Genomic DNA, 19,491 nt, shown 5'->3' with positions numbered 1-19,491 from the left:
ATTTCCTTATCCCATCACTATTATTTCTAATCCCTCACACCAAACGAGCCCTAACTTCTTTAGGAGGAGCAGGAGATATCACCTCACCATAGATCAGTGAGATCCCAGCAAGGCTAAATGAGTGATAAATTTGTTCAGATTGAGGCTTAGTCTCTTATTCCCCTGCTTCCCAACCAATAAGAAGGTGGAATGAATTTACTCTCACCCAATGGGATAGTATAGACAAACATATGATTGACGCTATTAATTATCTTTCTTAAGAGGTGCAAAACTCTTAAACTACATAATAAGGACATTGAGGTCTATGCTTTCCAGACTAGCCAAAAATGTTGCTGCACCCGTGTCAGATCATCCCAAAATGCACTACCTTTGGGGGATACAACACGCAACCGACATCATCTTTTTTAAGAGTCTGAGCAACATAACATGAGGTAGAAATACAATGGTACTATACGATGTGTGATTAAATACCAAACTGTTGGCCCAAAGTTAGCAAAGTCTCTAGTAGTTCTTTGGCATCAGGCCTTTCATTTGGAGAGACACTTAAGCATTGCAGAGCAATTTCAAGCACTAGAAGCATTTGTTGATGAACTTGAACTGAATTTCCACTCACTCTGCTGTCAACAACTTCACCCAAATCTTCATGCTGAATTATCCACTTAGCCAACTCTGTTCCTTCACTAATTGCTGGTTTCCCTGTTAGAAGCTCAAGCATTATTACGCCAAAGCTGTACATATTACCGGCCTCAGTCACTTTCATCACATATGCATATTCTGCAAATACAAACATTACATGAAAAATCATTGACTTATAAAGCAGAGAGAAAATAAGCACTTGTTATTTAGTGAAGCTGGTATCCTGCATAAAGGAGAAAGAAATTCAATAAGTTGGTGTCGTAAATTCGATAGATGTAAAGTTCAATCACATTGAATACTTTCCTTCCCCTTCCTTCTATCCCGATCTTACCACTTTAAAAGACATTAACTATATGGAGTAACGTAGTCAGTTAAGTTTCCTACTGCTGATTTCAACTTATTTGAGACTCAAGTGTAGTAGTTGTAGTAGTTGTTGTAGTAGTATAAGAACAGGAACTATAAATGGTCCTTAAAGTAACAAAAACTAAGAAAATGAAAGTTGGTTCGTGTTGGTTTATGGACGACGCTATATCTCTGTGTTGTAGTTATCATCCTACCCAATTAGATATAATTTCTGGTTTCAAACTCTCAAGATACAACAAACCATAAAGTTTCTTGATGAAGAATCTGACAAAGGGATTCTTGATAATCCTAAAGGACTCTGAATTGCCTTGTAGGTAAAATAGTGTGCAAAGTGAAGTGAGTGATTGTAAAGACATGAATTAAAGAACATTCAATAATTACTTGTTTAAGATTTGAATCACATCATCGTCGCAAAAGCAACGAAGGATCAGTTTACCTGGAGGAACATATCCCACTGCTACAGAAAATTGTGAAGAATTAAATGTGCTCCCTAGCTCAATATCTCCAATTAAGGGTTGGTTCAAATGTTTCATAAAGATGCTGCTTGATGAAATATGGAAGAGAATGATCTGATCGCTGAAGAGAGAACCTCCATGTAAGAGAGCCAAACCTCTACAAATGCCAACTACTATGTCAAAGCGACTTTTCCAGTCTAAAGTACTGTCATCACATCTTCCGTGAAGGAGGTCAAAGAGTGTTCCATGTTGAGGGTATTCATAAACTATATATGTAGTATCAGATTCCACAACACAAGCAAGGGGAGCCATGGTGTAGTTGCTCAGGTGGCCAATATTAACAAGCCCTTGTTTGAACCTTTCCAAGCTATGCAGGCTGACTGACCTGTTCTTCTTCTTAATTCTCTTGATGCAATAGTACACACCACAAGGCATCATAACCTTGTAGTAAGTGTAGAACTGGTTGCTTTGCATAACATTAATTGGCCTACAAATTGCGGTCATGGCCTTGGACAGTTTAATTTGAAACTGGTGGAGGCTATCACCAGTGATCCAACAAACCTCGGTTTGGTGCAGGTTAGTTGAAATAGCAATCACCACGAAAACAGCAATTGTTGCTACACATGCAATTGGGACAACAACTGCAACAACTATTGATTTTCTCTTTTTTGCAGCCGCTTGTGGTGGAGCAACTGCGGAAGGATAGATCAGATCCCCATTTCCACCTGTCTCAACACTGACAAAGCTTTCAAACTTTGGAACAACTCCAGACAGTTGATTGTTTGAAAGCACCAACCTAGTCAAGCCTCTCATTCCCGTCAGGTAGTCTGGAATCTGACCCGAGAACCTGTTGTAAGAGAGATCCAAAACTTCCAATGAAGTCAATCTCGAAAAACTACTTGGTATAGGTCCTTGAAAAAGATTGTGACTCAGATTCAAAGCAATCTGTAAACTCAAAGGCATATCAGGAATAGGGCCACCGAGTTGGTTCCCTCCAAGTTGGAGTTCTAACAGCACATTTAAGTTACTAATGTCAACCGGAATTCGACCACTTAGATTATTCGCCTGCAAATTCAAGTTTGTGAGATTTCTCAAACTTGATAACGAACTTGGAATGGAACCAGTCAATAAATTCCAGCTGAAATTGAGCCTCTGCAATCTGTTCAACTGTGAAATGTTACTTGGAATTTCTCCAACTAGGTTATTGGACTGAAGACTCAGTACCTGAAGATTAGAAATATCACCCAGCTCAACAGGAATAACACCACTCAGCTTATTCTGGGCTAAGTTCAAAAGGGCCAACTTTTGGCACTTCCCCAATTCAGAAGGAATTGGTCCAGTTAACTGGTTGTTGTCCAGTTCCAAGTAGGTCAAACTTTGAAGGCTTTCAAAGGAAGCAGATGGAAATGATCCATTCAAAGCATTTTGCCCCAATCTCAACCTGATCAAATTTATCGACATGTTTGAAGGAACAGGTCCCTCTAACTTATTGGAAGTGAGATCAACAAATTGCAAGTTCATTGGGAATAAGAGGTCCTGAGGAATTGTACCATTTAATGTGTTAAAACTGAGGTCCAAATTCCTCAGGTATGTGGTTATACCAAAGGGTATATTTCCAACAAAATCATTCTGATTCACAGCAAAATGCGTAAGTGTTGTGATATTCCTAAGGGATTGTGGGATTGTGCCACTCAATCTATTGTTTGACAAAATCAAGACTTGCAATTTTGAAAGTTCACCTAATCTATCAGGAATTACACCAGATAGGAAGTTTAGAGATAGGTCAATCAAAGTTAAGTTGCCAAAGTTAACAATTTGAGTGGGGAATTCACCTTCAAAAGAATTTGCAGAGAGATGAAGCTCCTCCAGAAGATTAAATTTTCCAAGACTGGTAGGAACTGAACCACTAAACATGTTAGAGCTAAGGTTCAAACTCTTGAGTGAATTCAATCCATCCAACTGCAAGTCAACTTTCCCCTTCAAGTCATTAAAAGAAAAGTCTAAAGACTCCAACTTTCCATAACCAGTGAAAGTAGGCAAAACACCCTCCAATTTATTCCCACTAAAGTTCAACAATTTCAACCCACTAATTCCCCCACAAACAGTGATGAACTCATTTGGGATAGAGCTCAAAAAGTTCTGGGAAACATCAATAGACTCCAAAGTATCAATTTGACAAATAAAAGGCAAGAATTCAGAGCTAGAAATAGAGAACAATGAAAAGGTGACTTTGGTAAGGGAAGAATTATCAGAATTGCAAGAAACCCCTTTCCAAGAACATGGGGTTGAAGCTTTATCAGTTCCATTCCATACAAAAGAAGCACCAGTATCATTCTGAAACAGATCATAGACACTTCTCATGACATTAATTTGATTTGGGGGCAATTGGGAAAGCACCAAATGTGAAAAGAAAGACAAGTACAGAATAGAAGGAAGATAGACAAACATTGTGGCTTGCATTTGGTTTCAAGAATTGAATTGATAAACTTCAGTAGGCAGTATTATGCATGCACAAGATCCTAATAACTAACCCTTTGTTGGTAAGATTTTCATCTTATGAATAACTAATACATGTATTAGTTATACACCTTATTCAGTATTATAGGGTGTATAATTAATACATTGCAAATCATGGTATGAGTAATACAAGGTTATTACTATATGGAATAAGCATGGTTAAAGACAAAACTGTCTTTGATACATTAAACCAAATAATCAATAAGAAATATTCGCAGTATTAGGCTTATGTATCGGTCGGTTCGGTTTGATTTTGATGTATATCGACTTAACTTATCGATTATTAGTGTGTAGACATGCTAAATTGTTATATAACCATTAAGGTATCAATTTATCAGTCATTGATCGTTATCGGTTAAACCGTTAAGATTTCACACTAAAAATCATTTAAAAATCACATAGATACAAGGTGACAAACCAAATGAATTATGCACATGAATTGACTTCATTTTGCTCAAAAGCAAGCACTTTCATGTTGTAGAATAACCGAGAGTATGAGACAGTTGAAGGTATGAAACTAAACCTTAAGTCAAGGACTCTATATATCAAATGATATATATTAATTTATTAATTTACTATCAGATTATCAGTGAACCCGTTAGAAAAAATCTCAAACCGTTAAGAACGGATAACCCGATGCAAGAAATAATAATCAAAACCAGTACCGAAACCCACTAATTCAATAACCCATTGCAGCATTACCAATAAATCAATAACTTTTTTTTATTTGGGTTATGGGTTTTAATTCGATTTTGAACAACCCTACACCGCATTACTACGACACCCTACCGAACACAATTTTATACACTCTACCAAACAATTTGAAGCGTATTTTTCTCAAAAAGTGTTTTCAAAAAGGTGCTTTTGGAGAAAAACTACTTTGTTTAGCTTGCAAAAATAGTTTCAGTTACTCCTTCAAAGTACTATTTTTTTCTCAAAAACTTAATAAGCACCTTACTTTTCTAAAATAAGTATTTTCTGAAGAAAAAAATAATATTTTTAACCTTAAAAATTTAATCAAACGGGCTATTAATCCCCCTTGTTTAATAGTAACATATGGCCCTTCATCAAGAAGAGTTGCTACATACGAATGAATCGTACAATTCTTTGCACAATCTACTTTCATTATTATACATACACCTAGCTATCATCTTTACTAATATATTATTGGATGAACCAAGTGAAGTTGAATGTTCGAATTTCATGTTTATTTTGTCATATATCTTATGATAATCGTGCTATCGTTGGGACAGGATCCTGGCCTACCCATCATAAACCTACATATCCAAACGACATCAAAATATTAGACATAGCTACTCCAAGAAGAAATAAATGGAGTTCATCATTCCATAGTTAATTATAGTTCGAATCTGTATACAGGTTTGTCAACTTGTAAACCTAGACCTATGACATGAAACACAGTATCTCCAGCAAAAGGACTTTGGTATGAAAAAATGTACTATCTATGTCAAGCTAGATCGTGTATCGTTAATCACAAGTATTTCCATAACATATAGTACTAATTTAGCTTTAAATGATTCTTTCGATCATCCTATTATTTCAAGTAACATAACTATTCATGTAACATCACCATATCATGACAATACCTCAAAGAAGTTCAATTATCATCGGAAATTCATGTGTACCATGTGAAATGATTATATTAAAGAATAATCAGTATTACTACTAATGACTGAGATTTTTATAAAATTATGTGTATTGAAAAGTTCGTAATCACAAACATTTATTTATAAAAAAAGAAAATGAGTTATATCACTTTACAATATTTTGATATCTTATTATGAACTATGATTTACTTAATTGATTAGACTAGTAAATGGGCCCATGCTTCGCGCGGTTAGATTATTTTTCTTTAAAAATTTATTAGAATAGAATTATTCTTGTATTTTGATGTTATAGCATTTTTATATAAATATATTTTCAAGAGTATAGAGGTTATTCAATTGTAGTTTACCATTTGTTTTATTAAAAGAAAAGGCAAAATTACAAATCATAACACTATTTTCTCCTAGTTTTCATAATTTCATTTTACAAATTCATTAATTTGCTTTTGAAATTTTACAATGGTTAGATTAGTTTTATCATTTATATGCATGGATACATAGTGTCTTTAATTACAAAGTCAAATAAATATTTTTCTCAATTTTCTTCTTTGCAAATTTCGTTAGTATAACACTATCAATTACTTTCAAAAATTAAATATTTATATAACTAATGTGTTTATCAAGAGCAAAGGTTCCATAATCATATGATATATTAATAAGTAATATGTAGTCATTATGTGTTTTAAAATTAAAATGCAATCTTCCAAAATCCAAATTTCATATGTAATATAGTTATGATGGTGTTTGGGAATTGAAGTTGTTCACGAACAAAATAATAAGGATCCTTGAAAAGAGTGAAAGAGAAGTAAGAGATAATGGGAAAAAAGTTATCAAAATAGTACTTTGGTGCGAGAGAATAGTCATTATTGTGTATCATACAATTGTAATTAATTACTAGTTTTAGTTCTATCATTTGAGTTTCTATTTTTTTTTTTACTCCTGTTAATATTAACATTATTATGACAACAACAAAAAATCATATAAATTTATAGGCTTGATCTCTTGGAGAAGCATAGATAGAATGTTGTAAAAATGTATTTTGTAAAAAGTTATTTGTGAATCTGCAGTAGTTGGATTTACATAGAGTCTGTACTAACAAATATTTATAACAATAACTTTACAGAAACATAAACAATAAAGTTTAAAACATGTATTCAAAAACAACAATTAATATCATAAGCAGAAATTAATGACTGTAAAAAAACATATCAAGATCTATAACAATAGAATGAAACAGAAAGGAAAAATCAAGCTCATTGAATGCACAATGTTTCCTTAAGGAAATCATTCCCTCTAGTACCAGAGGTTAAAAGAAATAGATCCTCTCAGGATGAAACGATTTTATTCACCAGTGTAATGATACAAAAACAATAGTGTCAGTGAGTCACTCAACATGAGCAAAGTACATAATATTTAATTGTGCAAAAGAAGAGAAGAAGAAGTTCAGAATCAAATATTTAATTGTGCAGGAAGAAGAAGAAGTTCAGAATAAAAAATTTAATTGTGCAGAAGAATAAGAAGAAGTTCAGAATTTTCGTTGTTTTAAAATGAGAGGGAACCCATCTATTTATAGACAACAAAGGGTAGTGTGAACAAATGTTTATTGTGCCTTACCGAAAAGGTCACAACTCTTCGGAAAGGTCACAACCTTTCATAAATGTTACAATCTTTCGTAAAAGTCGCAACTCTTCATAAAAGTCACAACTTTTAATAAAAGTCGCAACTCTTCATAAAAAGTCACAACTTTTAATAAAAGTCAACCTTTCATAAAAGTCGCAACTCTTCGTAAAAGTCGCAACTTTTCATAAAAGTCACAACTTTTAATAACAGCCACAATTTTTCATGAAAGGGAAGGCTAATTTTGGAAATAAATAAATTAAAAAGGAATCCTTGCTTATGGTGACGCCACGTAGGCGGGCCTAGGGTTCTCTTATTTATATATATATATATATATGTGATATATGATAGTATCAATTTGAATAGTGACAGCTTATGAAGTTTTTATATTTATGAAGAAAAAATACTCATACAACTTAAAAAATCAAAATTACATGTCCAATATAAAACTTTAACTTCATATTACTTTAATTTCGCAACATGATTTTACATCGCATGTCCAAACGACTGATAATTGAGGGAACTTGACTAAATATTAAAGGCCAAAATTAGTCTTTGTGGGGTCAGAGAAAATAGCCATAACATAGAAAAAAAAGGAAATGAGAACGTAACATTTGCTGCAAGTCTTCCATATTATCGTATTTGACTGGTTTGGAGTCATTTTTAATTAATAAATACTACTTAAAAGACTTTGACTATTTCCAAGTCGTGCTTTTGATTTTGGAAATTATTTTCTTAAAAAAAAAATATGATGAAAAGGTTAAAGGTGATTAATTGTTGATTTAACAAATTACCTTTCCAACGAGTATATATAATTAGTGAACTTTGCGATTTATTTATGTAATTATAAAAAATGATTAAATATATTTTTAAATCATTAATATTACTATTTTGATAAACAGTGTAATAGAAAAAAGAGAATGTAAATAAAGTCATTATCCTGAGACAACTTATTTATGAAAATTACTAAAGGGATATTTTCAAATTGTAATTTCAACTTAAAATAATATTAATGCTTCAAATAAACAATAATATAAAGTAACTTGATTATTAATTACCTGACTTTCTTTATATATAAAAGATTTTGTAGTAAAAACTAAAAAATAAGAAGACATATTGTGGCAAATAAAGATAGAGAAAAATACTTGAATTATATATATTCTAACATACTTATTTACGAAATTCAAAAGTTAAAGAGATTTTTTTTTTCGATATTCGATGTTTGTACTAGAATCAGACTCCACTTTTTTTGAGATTTCACTGAATTTGTTGTTGACTTTCGATATTCGATGTTTGTACTTGAATCAAACATATCACTAAGTCTATAATTTTTCAAGAGAAAAACAATATTATCATGTGTTTTTAGAGTTAATAAATTGTTGCTAACTAAGATAAATTATCAAAGGTTATTGGTGATTAATTGTTGATTTAATGATTCAAAACAAAGATTTTTTTTTGTTTCTTCTTTAACAACCAAGAAATGAGATACATGTTTTGGTCCAACAAAAAAATGTTATAATATGTATCATGTGTTTCCCATCTTAAAAAAAGGAAGAAAAAAAAAAGAGTCCTTGCAAAACGCATGATACGACTCCACTTTTGGAAATAAATAATTAATTATAGGATTAAATACATACCCAAATTTTCTTAAAATTTATTGGATGTTTTGTCTAGACATTCGAATTAAGGCTTGTTTTTATTACATGTTTTAATAAGATATTTTTAATTTAAAGTTTGAATTTTTTTTTTCATTTTCTTATTAAATGGTTCAGTTAACCACTTTAAAATATGTTATATCCTTTAAATATACATATTAACCTCAAGTAGAAATTATCGAAAGTTCTACGGTTTATTAAGATGAATAATATAATCAAAAGAAAATAGCATATCTTATATGATTAACTTAACTAATTAATAAACACTTGACGATGAGATATGAAAGAAAAATGATAAAACAAAATATTATGGACAAACGTATATTACGGAGCTGAAAAAGAGAGAAAAAATCATGGCCAAACGCTAGTCTTTTTTTAGAGCAAATGTTTGTCCTAAAGAGAGCTTACCAAGTCCAAGGCATAATTTCAACCAGCTAGTATCAGCTATATGTCTAAGACACCTTAGAGTAGACAAAAGATTTACTTAAGCATTATTTAGCATTATAAAAAGAAAATATTAAACATATCGCTAGCACCTAGTTAGGGTGTGTAAACTTGATATCAAAGCATTGATTTTCTTGTGAGTCATGGACCAATGTCTTAATGGAATCTATACTTCTAATATGTTGTGCGTTGTTTCCATATTTTGTGATTCTGTGGAGGGATATTAGGTTTTCTTATGTGTTATTTAGATTTCTTTCAATGTTGGTAAAGTCATGTCTAGAGCCAAATAAGTGTTAACTATAGGGGTCGTTTGGTTTTGAATATGAGTTGTGATGGGATAAGTTATGTTGGGATAAGTTATGTTGGGATTAGTTATGATGGATAAGTTGTCTGGGATTATTTCTTATTGAGTGTTTGGTTTGTTATATTCAAAATAATATATATTGATAAATTTTAAGAACAAGTTGTTTGTTTACAAAATTACCCTTCACTTTATTTAAACTTTTTAATTTTTTCTTTGTGAGCTTTAGTTATTCATTTTTAAAATAAAACTTTTATTTTTTTTTAACTTAAATATTTTTGTTTATGTATTCCCATGATAAGTACCATGTGTATTTAAAAATATAACTTTTTTCTTATTTAGCTTAAAAATAGAACTTTCCTCTTAAGTTTATTAAAGAGAAGAAAATTTATGAGATATCAAAATAAAATAAACATAAGAATTAGTCAAATAAATTCATAAATAAAAATTATATTTATATAGTATAATTTTTTAATAGAAAAATATGTATAATTATCATAAAAATAAGGAGTAGTAAATATTATTATACATGGTATTAAAAAAATGTAAATATACATAAATGTAAAAAATGATACATAAAAAGGATTTAAAGGGACATAGTTGTCATTTACCTATTCTATCTCGGGATAAGTTATCCCGGGATTACTATACCACCCATGGGGAGGGATAACTTATCCCGGTACTAATTATTAATCCCGGGATAAGTTATCCCGGACTTGCCAACCAAACAACATAATTTTTTTTTTATCCCATCACTATTTCCTTATCCCATCACTATTATTTCTAATCCCTCACACCAAACGAGCCCTAACTTCTTTAGGAGGAGCAGGAGATATCACCTCACCATAGATCAGTGAGATCCAGCAAGGCTAAATGAGTGATAAATTTGTTCAGATTGAGGCTTAGTCTCTTATTCCCCTGCTTCCCAACCAATAAGAAGGTGGAATGAATTTACTCTCACCCAATGGGATAGTATAGACAAACATATGATTGACGCTATTAATTATCTTTCTTAAGAGGTGCAAAACTCTTAAAACTACATAATAAGGACATTGAGGTCTATGCTTTCCAGACTAGCCAAAAATGTTGCTGCACCCGTGTCAGATCATCCCAAAATGCACTACCTTTGGGGGATACAACACGCAACCGACATCATCTTTTTTAAGAGTCTGAGCAACATAACATGAGGTAGAAATACAATGGTACTATACGATGTGTGATTAAATACCCAAACTGTTGGCCCAAAGTTAGCAAAGTCTCTAGTAGTTCTTTGGCATCAGGCCTTTCATTTGGAGAGACACTTAAGCATTGCAGAGCAATTTCAAGCACTAGAAGCATTTGTTGATGAACTTGAACTGAATTTCCACTCACTCTGCTGTCAACAACTTCACCCAAATCTTCATGCTGAATTATCCACTTAGCCAACTCTGTTCCTTCACTAATTGCTGGTTTCCCTGTTAGAAGCTCAAGCATTATTACGCCAAAGCTGTACATATTACCGGCCTCAGTCACTTTCATCACATATGCATATTCTGCAAATACAAACATTACATGAAAAATCATTGACTTATAAAGCAGAGAGAAAATAAGCACTTGTTATTTAGTGAAGCTGGTATCCTGCATAAAGGAGAAAGAAATTCAATAAGTTGGTGTCGTAAATTCGATAGATGTAAAGTTCAATCACATTGAATACTTTCCTTCCCCTTCCTTCTATCCCGATCTTACCACTTTAAAAGACATTAACTATATGGAGTAACGTAGTCAGTTAAGTTTCCTACTGCTGATTTCAACTTATTTGAGACTCAAGTGTAGTAGTTGTAGTAGTTGTTGTAGTAGTATAAGAACAGGAACTATAAAATGGTCCTTAAAGTAACAAAAACTAAGAAAATGAAAGTTGGTTCGTGTTGGTTTATGGACGACGCTATATCTCTGTGTTGTAGTTATCATCCTACCCAATTAGATATAATTTCTGGTTTCAAACTCTCAAGATACAACAAACCATAAAGTTTCTTGATGAAGAATCTGACAAAGGGATTCTTGATAATCCTAAAGGACTCTGAATTGCCTTGTAGGTAAAATAGTGTGCAAAGTGAAGTGAGTGATTGTAAAGACATGAATTAAAGAACATTCAATAATTACTTGTTTAAGATTTGAATCACATCATCGTCGCAAAAGCAACGAAGGATCAGTTTACCTGGAGGAACATATCCCACTGCTACAGAAAATTGTGAAGAATTAAATGTGCTCCCTAGCTCAATATCTCCAATTAAGGGTTGGTTCAAATGTTTCATAAAGATGCTGCTTGATGAAATATGGAAGAGAATGATCTGATCGCTGAAGAGAGAACCTCCATGTAAGAGAGCCAAACCTCTACAAATGCCAACTACTATGTCAAAGCGACTTTTCCAGTCTAAAGTACTGTCATCACATCTTCCGTGAAGGAGGTCAAAGAGTGTTCCATGTTGAGGGTATTCATAAACTATATATGTAGTATCAGATTCCACAACACAAGCAAGGGGAGCCATGGTGTAGTTGCTCAGGTGGCCAATATTAACAAGCCCTTGTTTGAACCTTTCCAAGCTATGCAGGCTGACTGACCTGTTCTTCTTCTTAATTCTCTTGATGCAATAGTACACACCACAAGGCATCATAACCTTGTAGTAAGTGTAGAACTGGTTGCTTTGCATAACATTAATTGGCCTACAAATTGCGGTCATGGCCTTGGACAGTTTAATTTGAAACTGGTGGAGGCTATCACCAGTGATCCAACAAACCTCGGTTTGGTGCAGGTTAGTTGAAATAGCAATCACCACGAAAACAGCAATTGTTGCTACACATGCAATTGGGACAACAACTGCAACAACTATTGATTTTCTCTTTTTTGCAGCCGCTTGTGGTGGAGCAACTGCGGAAGGATAGATCAGATCCCCATTTCCACCTGTCTCAACACTGACAAAGCTTTCAAACTTTGGAACAACTCCAGACAGTTGATTGTTTGAAAGCACCAACCTAGTCAAGCCTCTCATTCCCGTCAGGTAGTCTGGAATCTGACCCGAGAACCTGTTGTAAGAGAGATCCAAAACTTCCAATGAAGTCAATCTCGAAAAACTACTTGGTATAGGTCCTTGAAAAAGATTGTGACTCAGATTCAAAGCAATCTGTAAACTCAAAGGCATATCAGGAATAGGGCCACCGAGTTGGTTCCCTCCAAGTTGGAGTTCTAACAGCACATTTAAGTTACTAATGTCAACCGGAATTCGACCACTTAGATTATTCGCCTGCAAATTCAAGTTTGTGAGATTTCTCAAACTTGATAACGAACTTGGAATGGAACCAGTCAATAAATTCCAGCTGAAATTGAGCCTCTGCAATCTGTTCAACTGTGAAATGTTACTTGGAATTTCTCCAACTAGGTTATTGGACTGAAGACTCAGTACCTGAAGATTAGAAATATCACCCAGCTCAACAGGAATAACACCACTCAGCTTATTCTGGGCTAAGTTCAAAAGGGCCAACTTTTGGCACTTCCCCAATTCAGAAGGAATTGGTCCAGTTAACTGGTTGTTGTCCAGTTCCAAGTAGGTCAAACTTTGAAGGCTTTCAAAGGAAGCAGATGGAAATGATCCATTCAAAGCATTTTGCCCCAATCTCAACCTGATCAAATTTATCGACATGTTTGAAGGAACAGGTCCCTCTAACTTATTGGAAGTGAGATCAACAAATTGCAAGTTCATTGGGAATAAGAGGTCCTGAGGAATTGTACCATTTAATGTGTTAAAACTGAGGTCCAAATTCCTCAGGTATGTGGTTATACCAAAGGGTATATTTCCAACAAAATCATTCTGATTCACAGCAAAATGCGTAAGTGTTGTGATATTCCTAAGGGATTGTGGGATTGTGCCACTCAATCTATTGTTTGACAAAATCAAGACTTGCAATTTTGAAAGTTCACCTAATCTATCAGGAATTACACCAGATAGGAAGTTTAGAGATAGGTCAATCAAAGTTAAGTTGCCAAAGTTAACAATTTGAGTGGGGAATTCACCTTCAAAAGAATTTGCAGAGAGATGAAGCTCCTCCAGAAGATTAAATTTTCCAAGACTGGTAGGAACTGAACCACTAAACATGTTAGAGCTAAGGTTCAAACTCTTGAGTGAATTCAATCCATCCAACTGCAAGTCAACTTTCCCCTTCAAGTCATTAAAAGAAAAGTCTAAAGACTCCAACTTTCCATAACCAGTGAAAGTAGGCAAAACACCCTCCAATTTATTCCCACTAAAGTTCAACAATTTCAACCCACTAATTCCCCCACAAACAGTGATGAACTCATTTGGGATAGAGCTCAAAAAGTTCTGGGAAACATCAATAGACTCCAAAGTATCAATTTGACAAATAAAAGGCAAGAATTCAGAGCTAGAAATAGAGAACAATGAAAAGGTGACTTTGGTAAGGGAAGAATTATCAGAATTGCAAGAAACCCCTTTCCAAGAACATGGGGTTGAAGCTTTATCAGTTCCATTCCATACAAAAGAAGCACCAGTATCATTCTGAAACAGATCATAGACACTTCTCATGACATTAATTTGATTTGGGGGCAATTGGGAAAGCACCAAATGTGAAAAGAAAGACAAGTACAGAATAGAAGGAAGATAGACAAACATTGTGGCTTGCATTTGGTTTCAAGAATTGAATTGATAAACTTCAGTAGGCAGTATTATGCATGCACAAGATCCTAATAACTAACCCTTTGTTGGTAAGATTTTCATCTTATGAATAACTAATACATGTATTAGTTATACACCTTATTCAGTATTATAGGGTGTATAATTAATACATTGCAAATCATGGTATGAGTAATACAAGGTTATTACTATATGGATAAGCATGGTTAAAGACAAAACTGTCTTTGATACATTAAACCAAATAATCAATAAGAAATATTCGCAGTATTAGGCTTATGTATCGGTCGGTTCGGTTTGATTTTGATGTATATCGACTTAACTTATCGATTATTAGTGTGTAGACATGCTAAATTGTTATATAACCATTAAGGTATCAATTTATCAGTCATTGGTCGTTATCGGTTAAACCGTTAAGATTTCACACTAAAAATCATTTAAAAATCACATAGATACAAGGTGACAAACCAAATGAATTATGCACATGAATTGACTTCATTTTGCTCAAAAGCAAGCACTTTCATGTTGTAGAATAACCGAGAGTATGAGACAGTTGAAGGTATGAAACTAAACCTTAAGTCAAGGACTCTATATATCAAATGATATATATTAATTTATTAATTTACTATCAGATTATCAGTGAACCCGTTAGAAAAAATCTCAAACCGTTAAGAACGGATAACCCGATGCAAGAAATAATAATCAAAACCAGTACCGAAACCCACTAATTCAATAACCCATTGCAGCATTACCAATAAATCAATAACTTTTTTTTATTTGGGTTATGGGTTTTAATTCGATTTTGAACAACCCTACACCGCATTACTACGACACCCTACCGAACACAATTTTATACACTCTACCAAACAATTTGAAGCGTATTTTTCTCAAAAAGTGTTTTCAAAAAGGTGCTTTTGGAGAAAAACTACTTTGTTTAGCTTGCAAAAAATAGTTTCAGTTACTCCTTCAAAGTACTATTTTTTTCTCAAAAACTTAATAAGCACCTTACTTTTCTAAAATAAGTATTTTCTGAAGAAAAAAATAATATTTTTAACCTTAAAAATTTAATCAAACGGGCTATTAATCCCCCTTGTTTAATAGTAACATATGGCCCTTCATCAAGAAGAGTTGCTACATACGAATGAATCGTACAATTCTTTGCACAATCTACTTTCATTATTATACATACACCTAGCTATCATCTTTACTAATATTATTGGATGAACCAAGTGAAGTTGAATGTTCGAATTTCATGTTTATTTTGTCATATATCTTATGATAATCGTGCTATCGTTGGGACAGGATCCTGGCCTACCCATCATAAACCTACATATCCAAACGACATCAAAATATTAGACATAGCTACTCCAAGAAGAAATAAATGGAGTTCATCATTCCATAGTTAATTATAGTTCGAATCTGTATACAGGTTTGTCAACTTGTAAACCTAGACCTATGACATGAAACACAGTATCTCCAGCAAAAGGACTTTGGTATGAAAAAATGTACTATCTATGTCAAGCTAGATCGTGTATCGTTAATCACAAGTATTTCCATAACATATAGTACTAATTTAGCTTTAAATGATTCTTTCGATCATCCTATTATTTCAAGTAACATAACTATTCATGTAACATCACCATATCATGACAATACCTCAAAGAAGTTCAATTATCATCGGAAATTCATGTGTACCATGTGAAATGATTATATTAAAGAATAATCAGTATTACTACTAATGACTGAGATTTTTATAAAATTATGTGTATTGAAAAGTTCGTAATCACAAACATTTATTTATAAAAAAAGAAAATGAGTTATATCACTTTACAATATTTTGATATCTTATTATGAACTATGATTTACTTAATTGATTAGACTAGTAAATGGGCCCATGCTTCGCGCGGTTAGATTATTTTTCTTTAAAAATTTATTAGAATAGAATTATTCTTGTATTTTGATGTTATAGCATTTTTATATAAATATATTTTCAAGAGTATAGAGGTTATTCAATTGTAGTTTACCATTTGTTTTATTAAAAGAAAAGGCAAAATTACAAATCATAACACTATTTTCTCCTAGTTTTCATAATTTCATTTTACAAATTCATTAATTTGCTTTTGAAATTTTACAATGGTTAGATTAGTTTTATCATTTATATGCATGGATACATAGTGTCTTTAATTACAAAGTCAAATAAATATTTTTCTCAATTTTCTTCTTTGCAAATTTCGTTAGTATAACACTATCAATTACTTTCAAAAATTAAATATTTATATAACTAATGTGTTTATCAAGAGCAAAGGTTCCATAATCATATGATATATTAATAAGTAATATGTAGTCATTATGTGTTTTAAAATTAAAATGCAATCTTCCAAAATCCAAATTTCATATGTAATATAGTTATGATGGTGTTTGGGAATTGAAGTTGTTCACGAACAAAATAATAAGGATCCTTGAAAAGAGTGAAAGAGAAGTAAGAGATAATGGGAAAAAAGTTATCAAAATAGTACTTTGGTGCGAGAGAATAGTCATTATTGTGTATCATACAATTGTAATTAATTACTAGTTTTAGTTCTATCATTTGAGTTTCTATTTTTTTTTTTTACTCCTGTTAATATTAACATTATTATGACAACAACAAAAAATCATATAAATTTATAGGCTTGATCTCTTGGAGAAGCATAGATAGAATGTTGTAAAAAATGTATTTTGTAAAAAGTTATTTGTGAATCTGCAGTAGTTGGATTTACATAGAGTCTGTACTAACAAATATTTATAACAATAACTTTACAGAAACATAAACAATAAAGTTTAAAACATGTATTCAAAAACAACAATTAATATCATAAGCAGAAATTAATGACTGTAAAAAAACATATCAAGATCTATAACAATAGAATGAAACAGAAAGGAAAAATCAAGCTCATTGAATGCACAATGTTTCCTTAAGGAAATCATTCCCCTCTAGTACCAGAGGTTAAAAGAAATAGATCCTCTCAGGATGAAACGATTTTATTCACCAGTGTAATGATACAAAAACAATAGTGTCAGTGAGTCACTCAACATGAGCAAAGTACATAATATTTAATTGTGCAAAAGAAGAAGAAGAAGTTCAGAATCAAATATTTAATTGTGCAGAAGAAGAAGAAGAAGTTCAGAATAAAAAATTTAATTGTGCAGAAGAATAAGAAGAAGTTCAGAATTTTCGTTGTTTTAAAATGAGAGGGAACCCATCTATTTATAGACAACAAAGGGTAGTGTGAACAAATGTTTATTGTGCCTTACCGAAAAGGTCACAACTCTTCGGAAAGGTCACAACCTTTCATAAATGTTACAATCTTTCGTAAAAGTCGCAACTCTTCATAAAAGTCACAACTTTTAATAAAAGTCGCAACTCTTCATAAAAAGTCACAACTTTTAATAAAAGTCAACCTTTCATAAAAGTCGCAACTCTTCGTAAAAGTCGCAACTTTTCATAAAAGTCACAACTTTTAATAACAGCCACAATTTTTCATGAAAGGGAAGGCTAATTTTGGAAATAAATAAATTAAAAAGGAATCCTTGCTTATGGTGACGCCACGTAGGCGGGCCTAGGGTTCTCTTATTTATATATATATATATATATATGTGATATATGATAGTATCAATTTGAATAGTGACAGCTTATGAAGTTTTTATATTTATGAAGAAAAAATACTCATACAACTTAAAAAATCAAAATTACATGTCCAATATAAAACTTTAACTTCATATTACTTTAATTTCGCAACATGATTTTACATCGCATGTCCAAACGACTGATAATTGAGGGAACTTGACTAAATATTAAAGGCCAAAATTAGTCTTTGTGGGGTCAGAGAAAATAGCCATAACATAGAAAAAAAGGAAATGAGAACGTAACATTTGCTGCAAGTCTTCCATATTATCGTATTTGACTGGTTTGGAGTCATTTTTAATTAATAAATACTACTTAAAAGACTTTGACTATTTCCAAGTCGTGCTTTTGATTTTGGAAATTATTTTCTTAAAAAAAAAATATGATGAAAAGGTTAAAGGTGATTAATTGTTGATTTAACAAATTACCTTTCCAACGAGTATATATAATTAGTGAACTTTGCGATTTATGTAATTATAAAAAATGATTAAATATATTTTTAAATCATTAATATTACTATTTTGATAAACAGTGTAATAGAAAAAAGAGAATGTAAATAAAGTCATTATCCTGAGACAACTTATTTATGAAAATTACTAAAGGGATATTTTCAAATTGTAATTTCAACTTAAAATAATATTAATGCTTCAAATAAACAATAATATAAAGTAACTTGATTATTAATTACCTGACTTTCTTTATATATAAAAGATTTTGTAGTAAAAACTAAAAAATAAGAAGACATATTGTGGCAAATAAAGATAGAGAAAAATACTTGAATTATATATATTCTAACATACTTATTTACGAAATTCAAAAGTTAAAGAGATTTTTTTTTTCGATATTCGATGTTTGTACTAGAATCAGACTCCACTTTTTTTGAGATTTCACTGAATTTGTTGTTGACTTTCGATATTCGATGTTTGTACTTGAATCAAACATATCACTAAGTCTATAATTTTTCAAGAGAAAAACAATATTATCATGTGTTTTTAGAGTTAATAAATTGTTGCTAACTAAGATAAATTATCAAAGGTTATTGGTGATTAATTGTTGATTTAATGATTCAAAACAAAGATTTTTTTTTGTTTCTTCTTTAACAACCAAGAAATGAGATACATGTTTTGGTCCAACAAAAAAATGTTATAATATGTATCATGTGTTTCCCATCTTAAAAAAAGGAAGAAAAAAAAAAGAGTCCTTGCAAAACGCATGATACGACTCCACTTTTGGAAATAAATAATTAATTATAGGATTAAATACATACCCAAATTTTCTTAAAATTTATTGGATGTTTTGTCTAGACATTCGAATTAAGGCTTGTTTTTATTACATGTTTTAATAAGATATTTTTAATTTAAAGTTTGAATTTTTTTTTTCATTTTCTTATTAAATGGTTCAGTTAACCACTTTAAAATATGTTATATCCTTTAAATATACATATTAACCTCAAGTAGAAATTATCGAAAGTTCTACGGTTTATTAAGATGAATAATATAATCAAAAGAAAATAGCATATCTTATATGATTAACTTAAC

The 19,491-nt window shown here is 31.7% G+C and overlaps 2 protein-coding genes across 2 annotated transcripts; both read right to left on the bottom strand.

Moving 5' to 3' along the window:
• Nucleotides 1–389: 389 nt before the first annotated feature.
• LOC125809462 (LRR receptor-like serine/threonine-protein kinase GSO2) lies at nt 390–3,902 on the bottom strand. The gene is made up of 2 exons (XM_049489093.1): nt 1,436–3,902; nt 390–774 (listed from the first exon to the last, which is right to left on the bottom strand). The coding sequence occupies exons 1-2, from the start codon at nt 3,900–3,902 to the stop codon at nt 464–466; spliced, it is 2,778 nt and encodes a 925-aa protein (XP_049345050.1). The 3' UTR covers nt 390–463.
• A 6,872-nt stretch (nt 3,903–10,774) lies between these two features.
• LOC125809461 (LRR receptor-like serine/threonine-protein kinase GSO2) lies at nt 10,775–14,274 on the bottom strand. The gene is made up of 2 exons (XM_049489092.1): nt 11,808–14,274; nt 10,775–11,145 (listed from the first exon to the last, which is right to left on the bottom strand). Exons 1-2 carry the CDS (start codon nt 14,272–14,274, stop codon nt 10,775–10,777), a joined length of 2,838 nt encoding a protein of 945 aa, XP_049345049.1.
• Nucleotides 14,275–19,491: the final 5,217 nt, after the last annotated feature.

Source organism: Solanum verrucosum, unplaced genomic scaffold, assembly GCF_900185275.1.
Source record: "Solanum verrucosum unplaced genomic scaffold, falcon-dt-bn FXZP01000062.1, whole genome shotgun sequence".
NCBI classification, from domain to species: domain Eukaryota; kingdom Viridiplantae; phylum Streptophyta; class Magnoliopsida; order Solanales; family Solanaceae; genus Solanum; species Solanum verrucosum.
Note: the sequence above shows the minus strand (reverse complement) of the source record. Positions and strands in the feature narration are given on the sequence as shown.

Coding starts and splice junctions, on each gene's coding strand:
- LOC125809462 (XM_049489093.1), bottom strand. CDS start 3,902: ATGTTTGTCTATCTTCCTTCTATTCTGTACTTGTCTTTCTTTTCACAT. Junction 775..1,435: donor AGTGGGATATGTTCCTCCAG/GTAAACTGATCC, acceptor TTGTATTTGCAG/AATATGCATATGTGATGAAA.
- LOC125809461 (XM_049489092.1), bottom strand. CDS start 14,274: ATGTTTGTCTATCTTCCTTCTATTCTGTACTTGTCTTTCTTTTCACAT. Junction 11,146..11,807: donor AGTGGGATATGTTCCTCCAG/GTAAACTGATCC, acceptor TTGTATTTGCAG/AATATGCATATGTGATGAAA.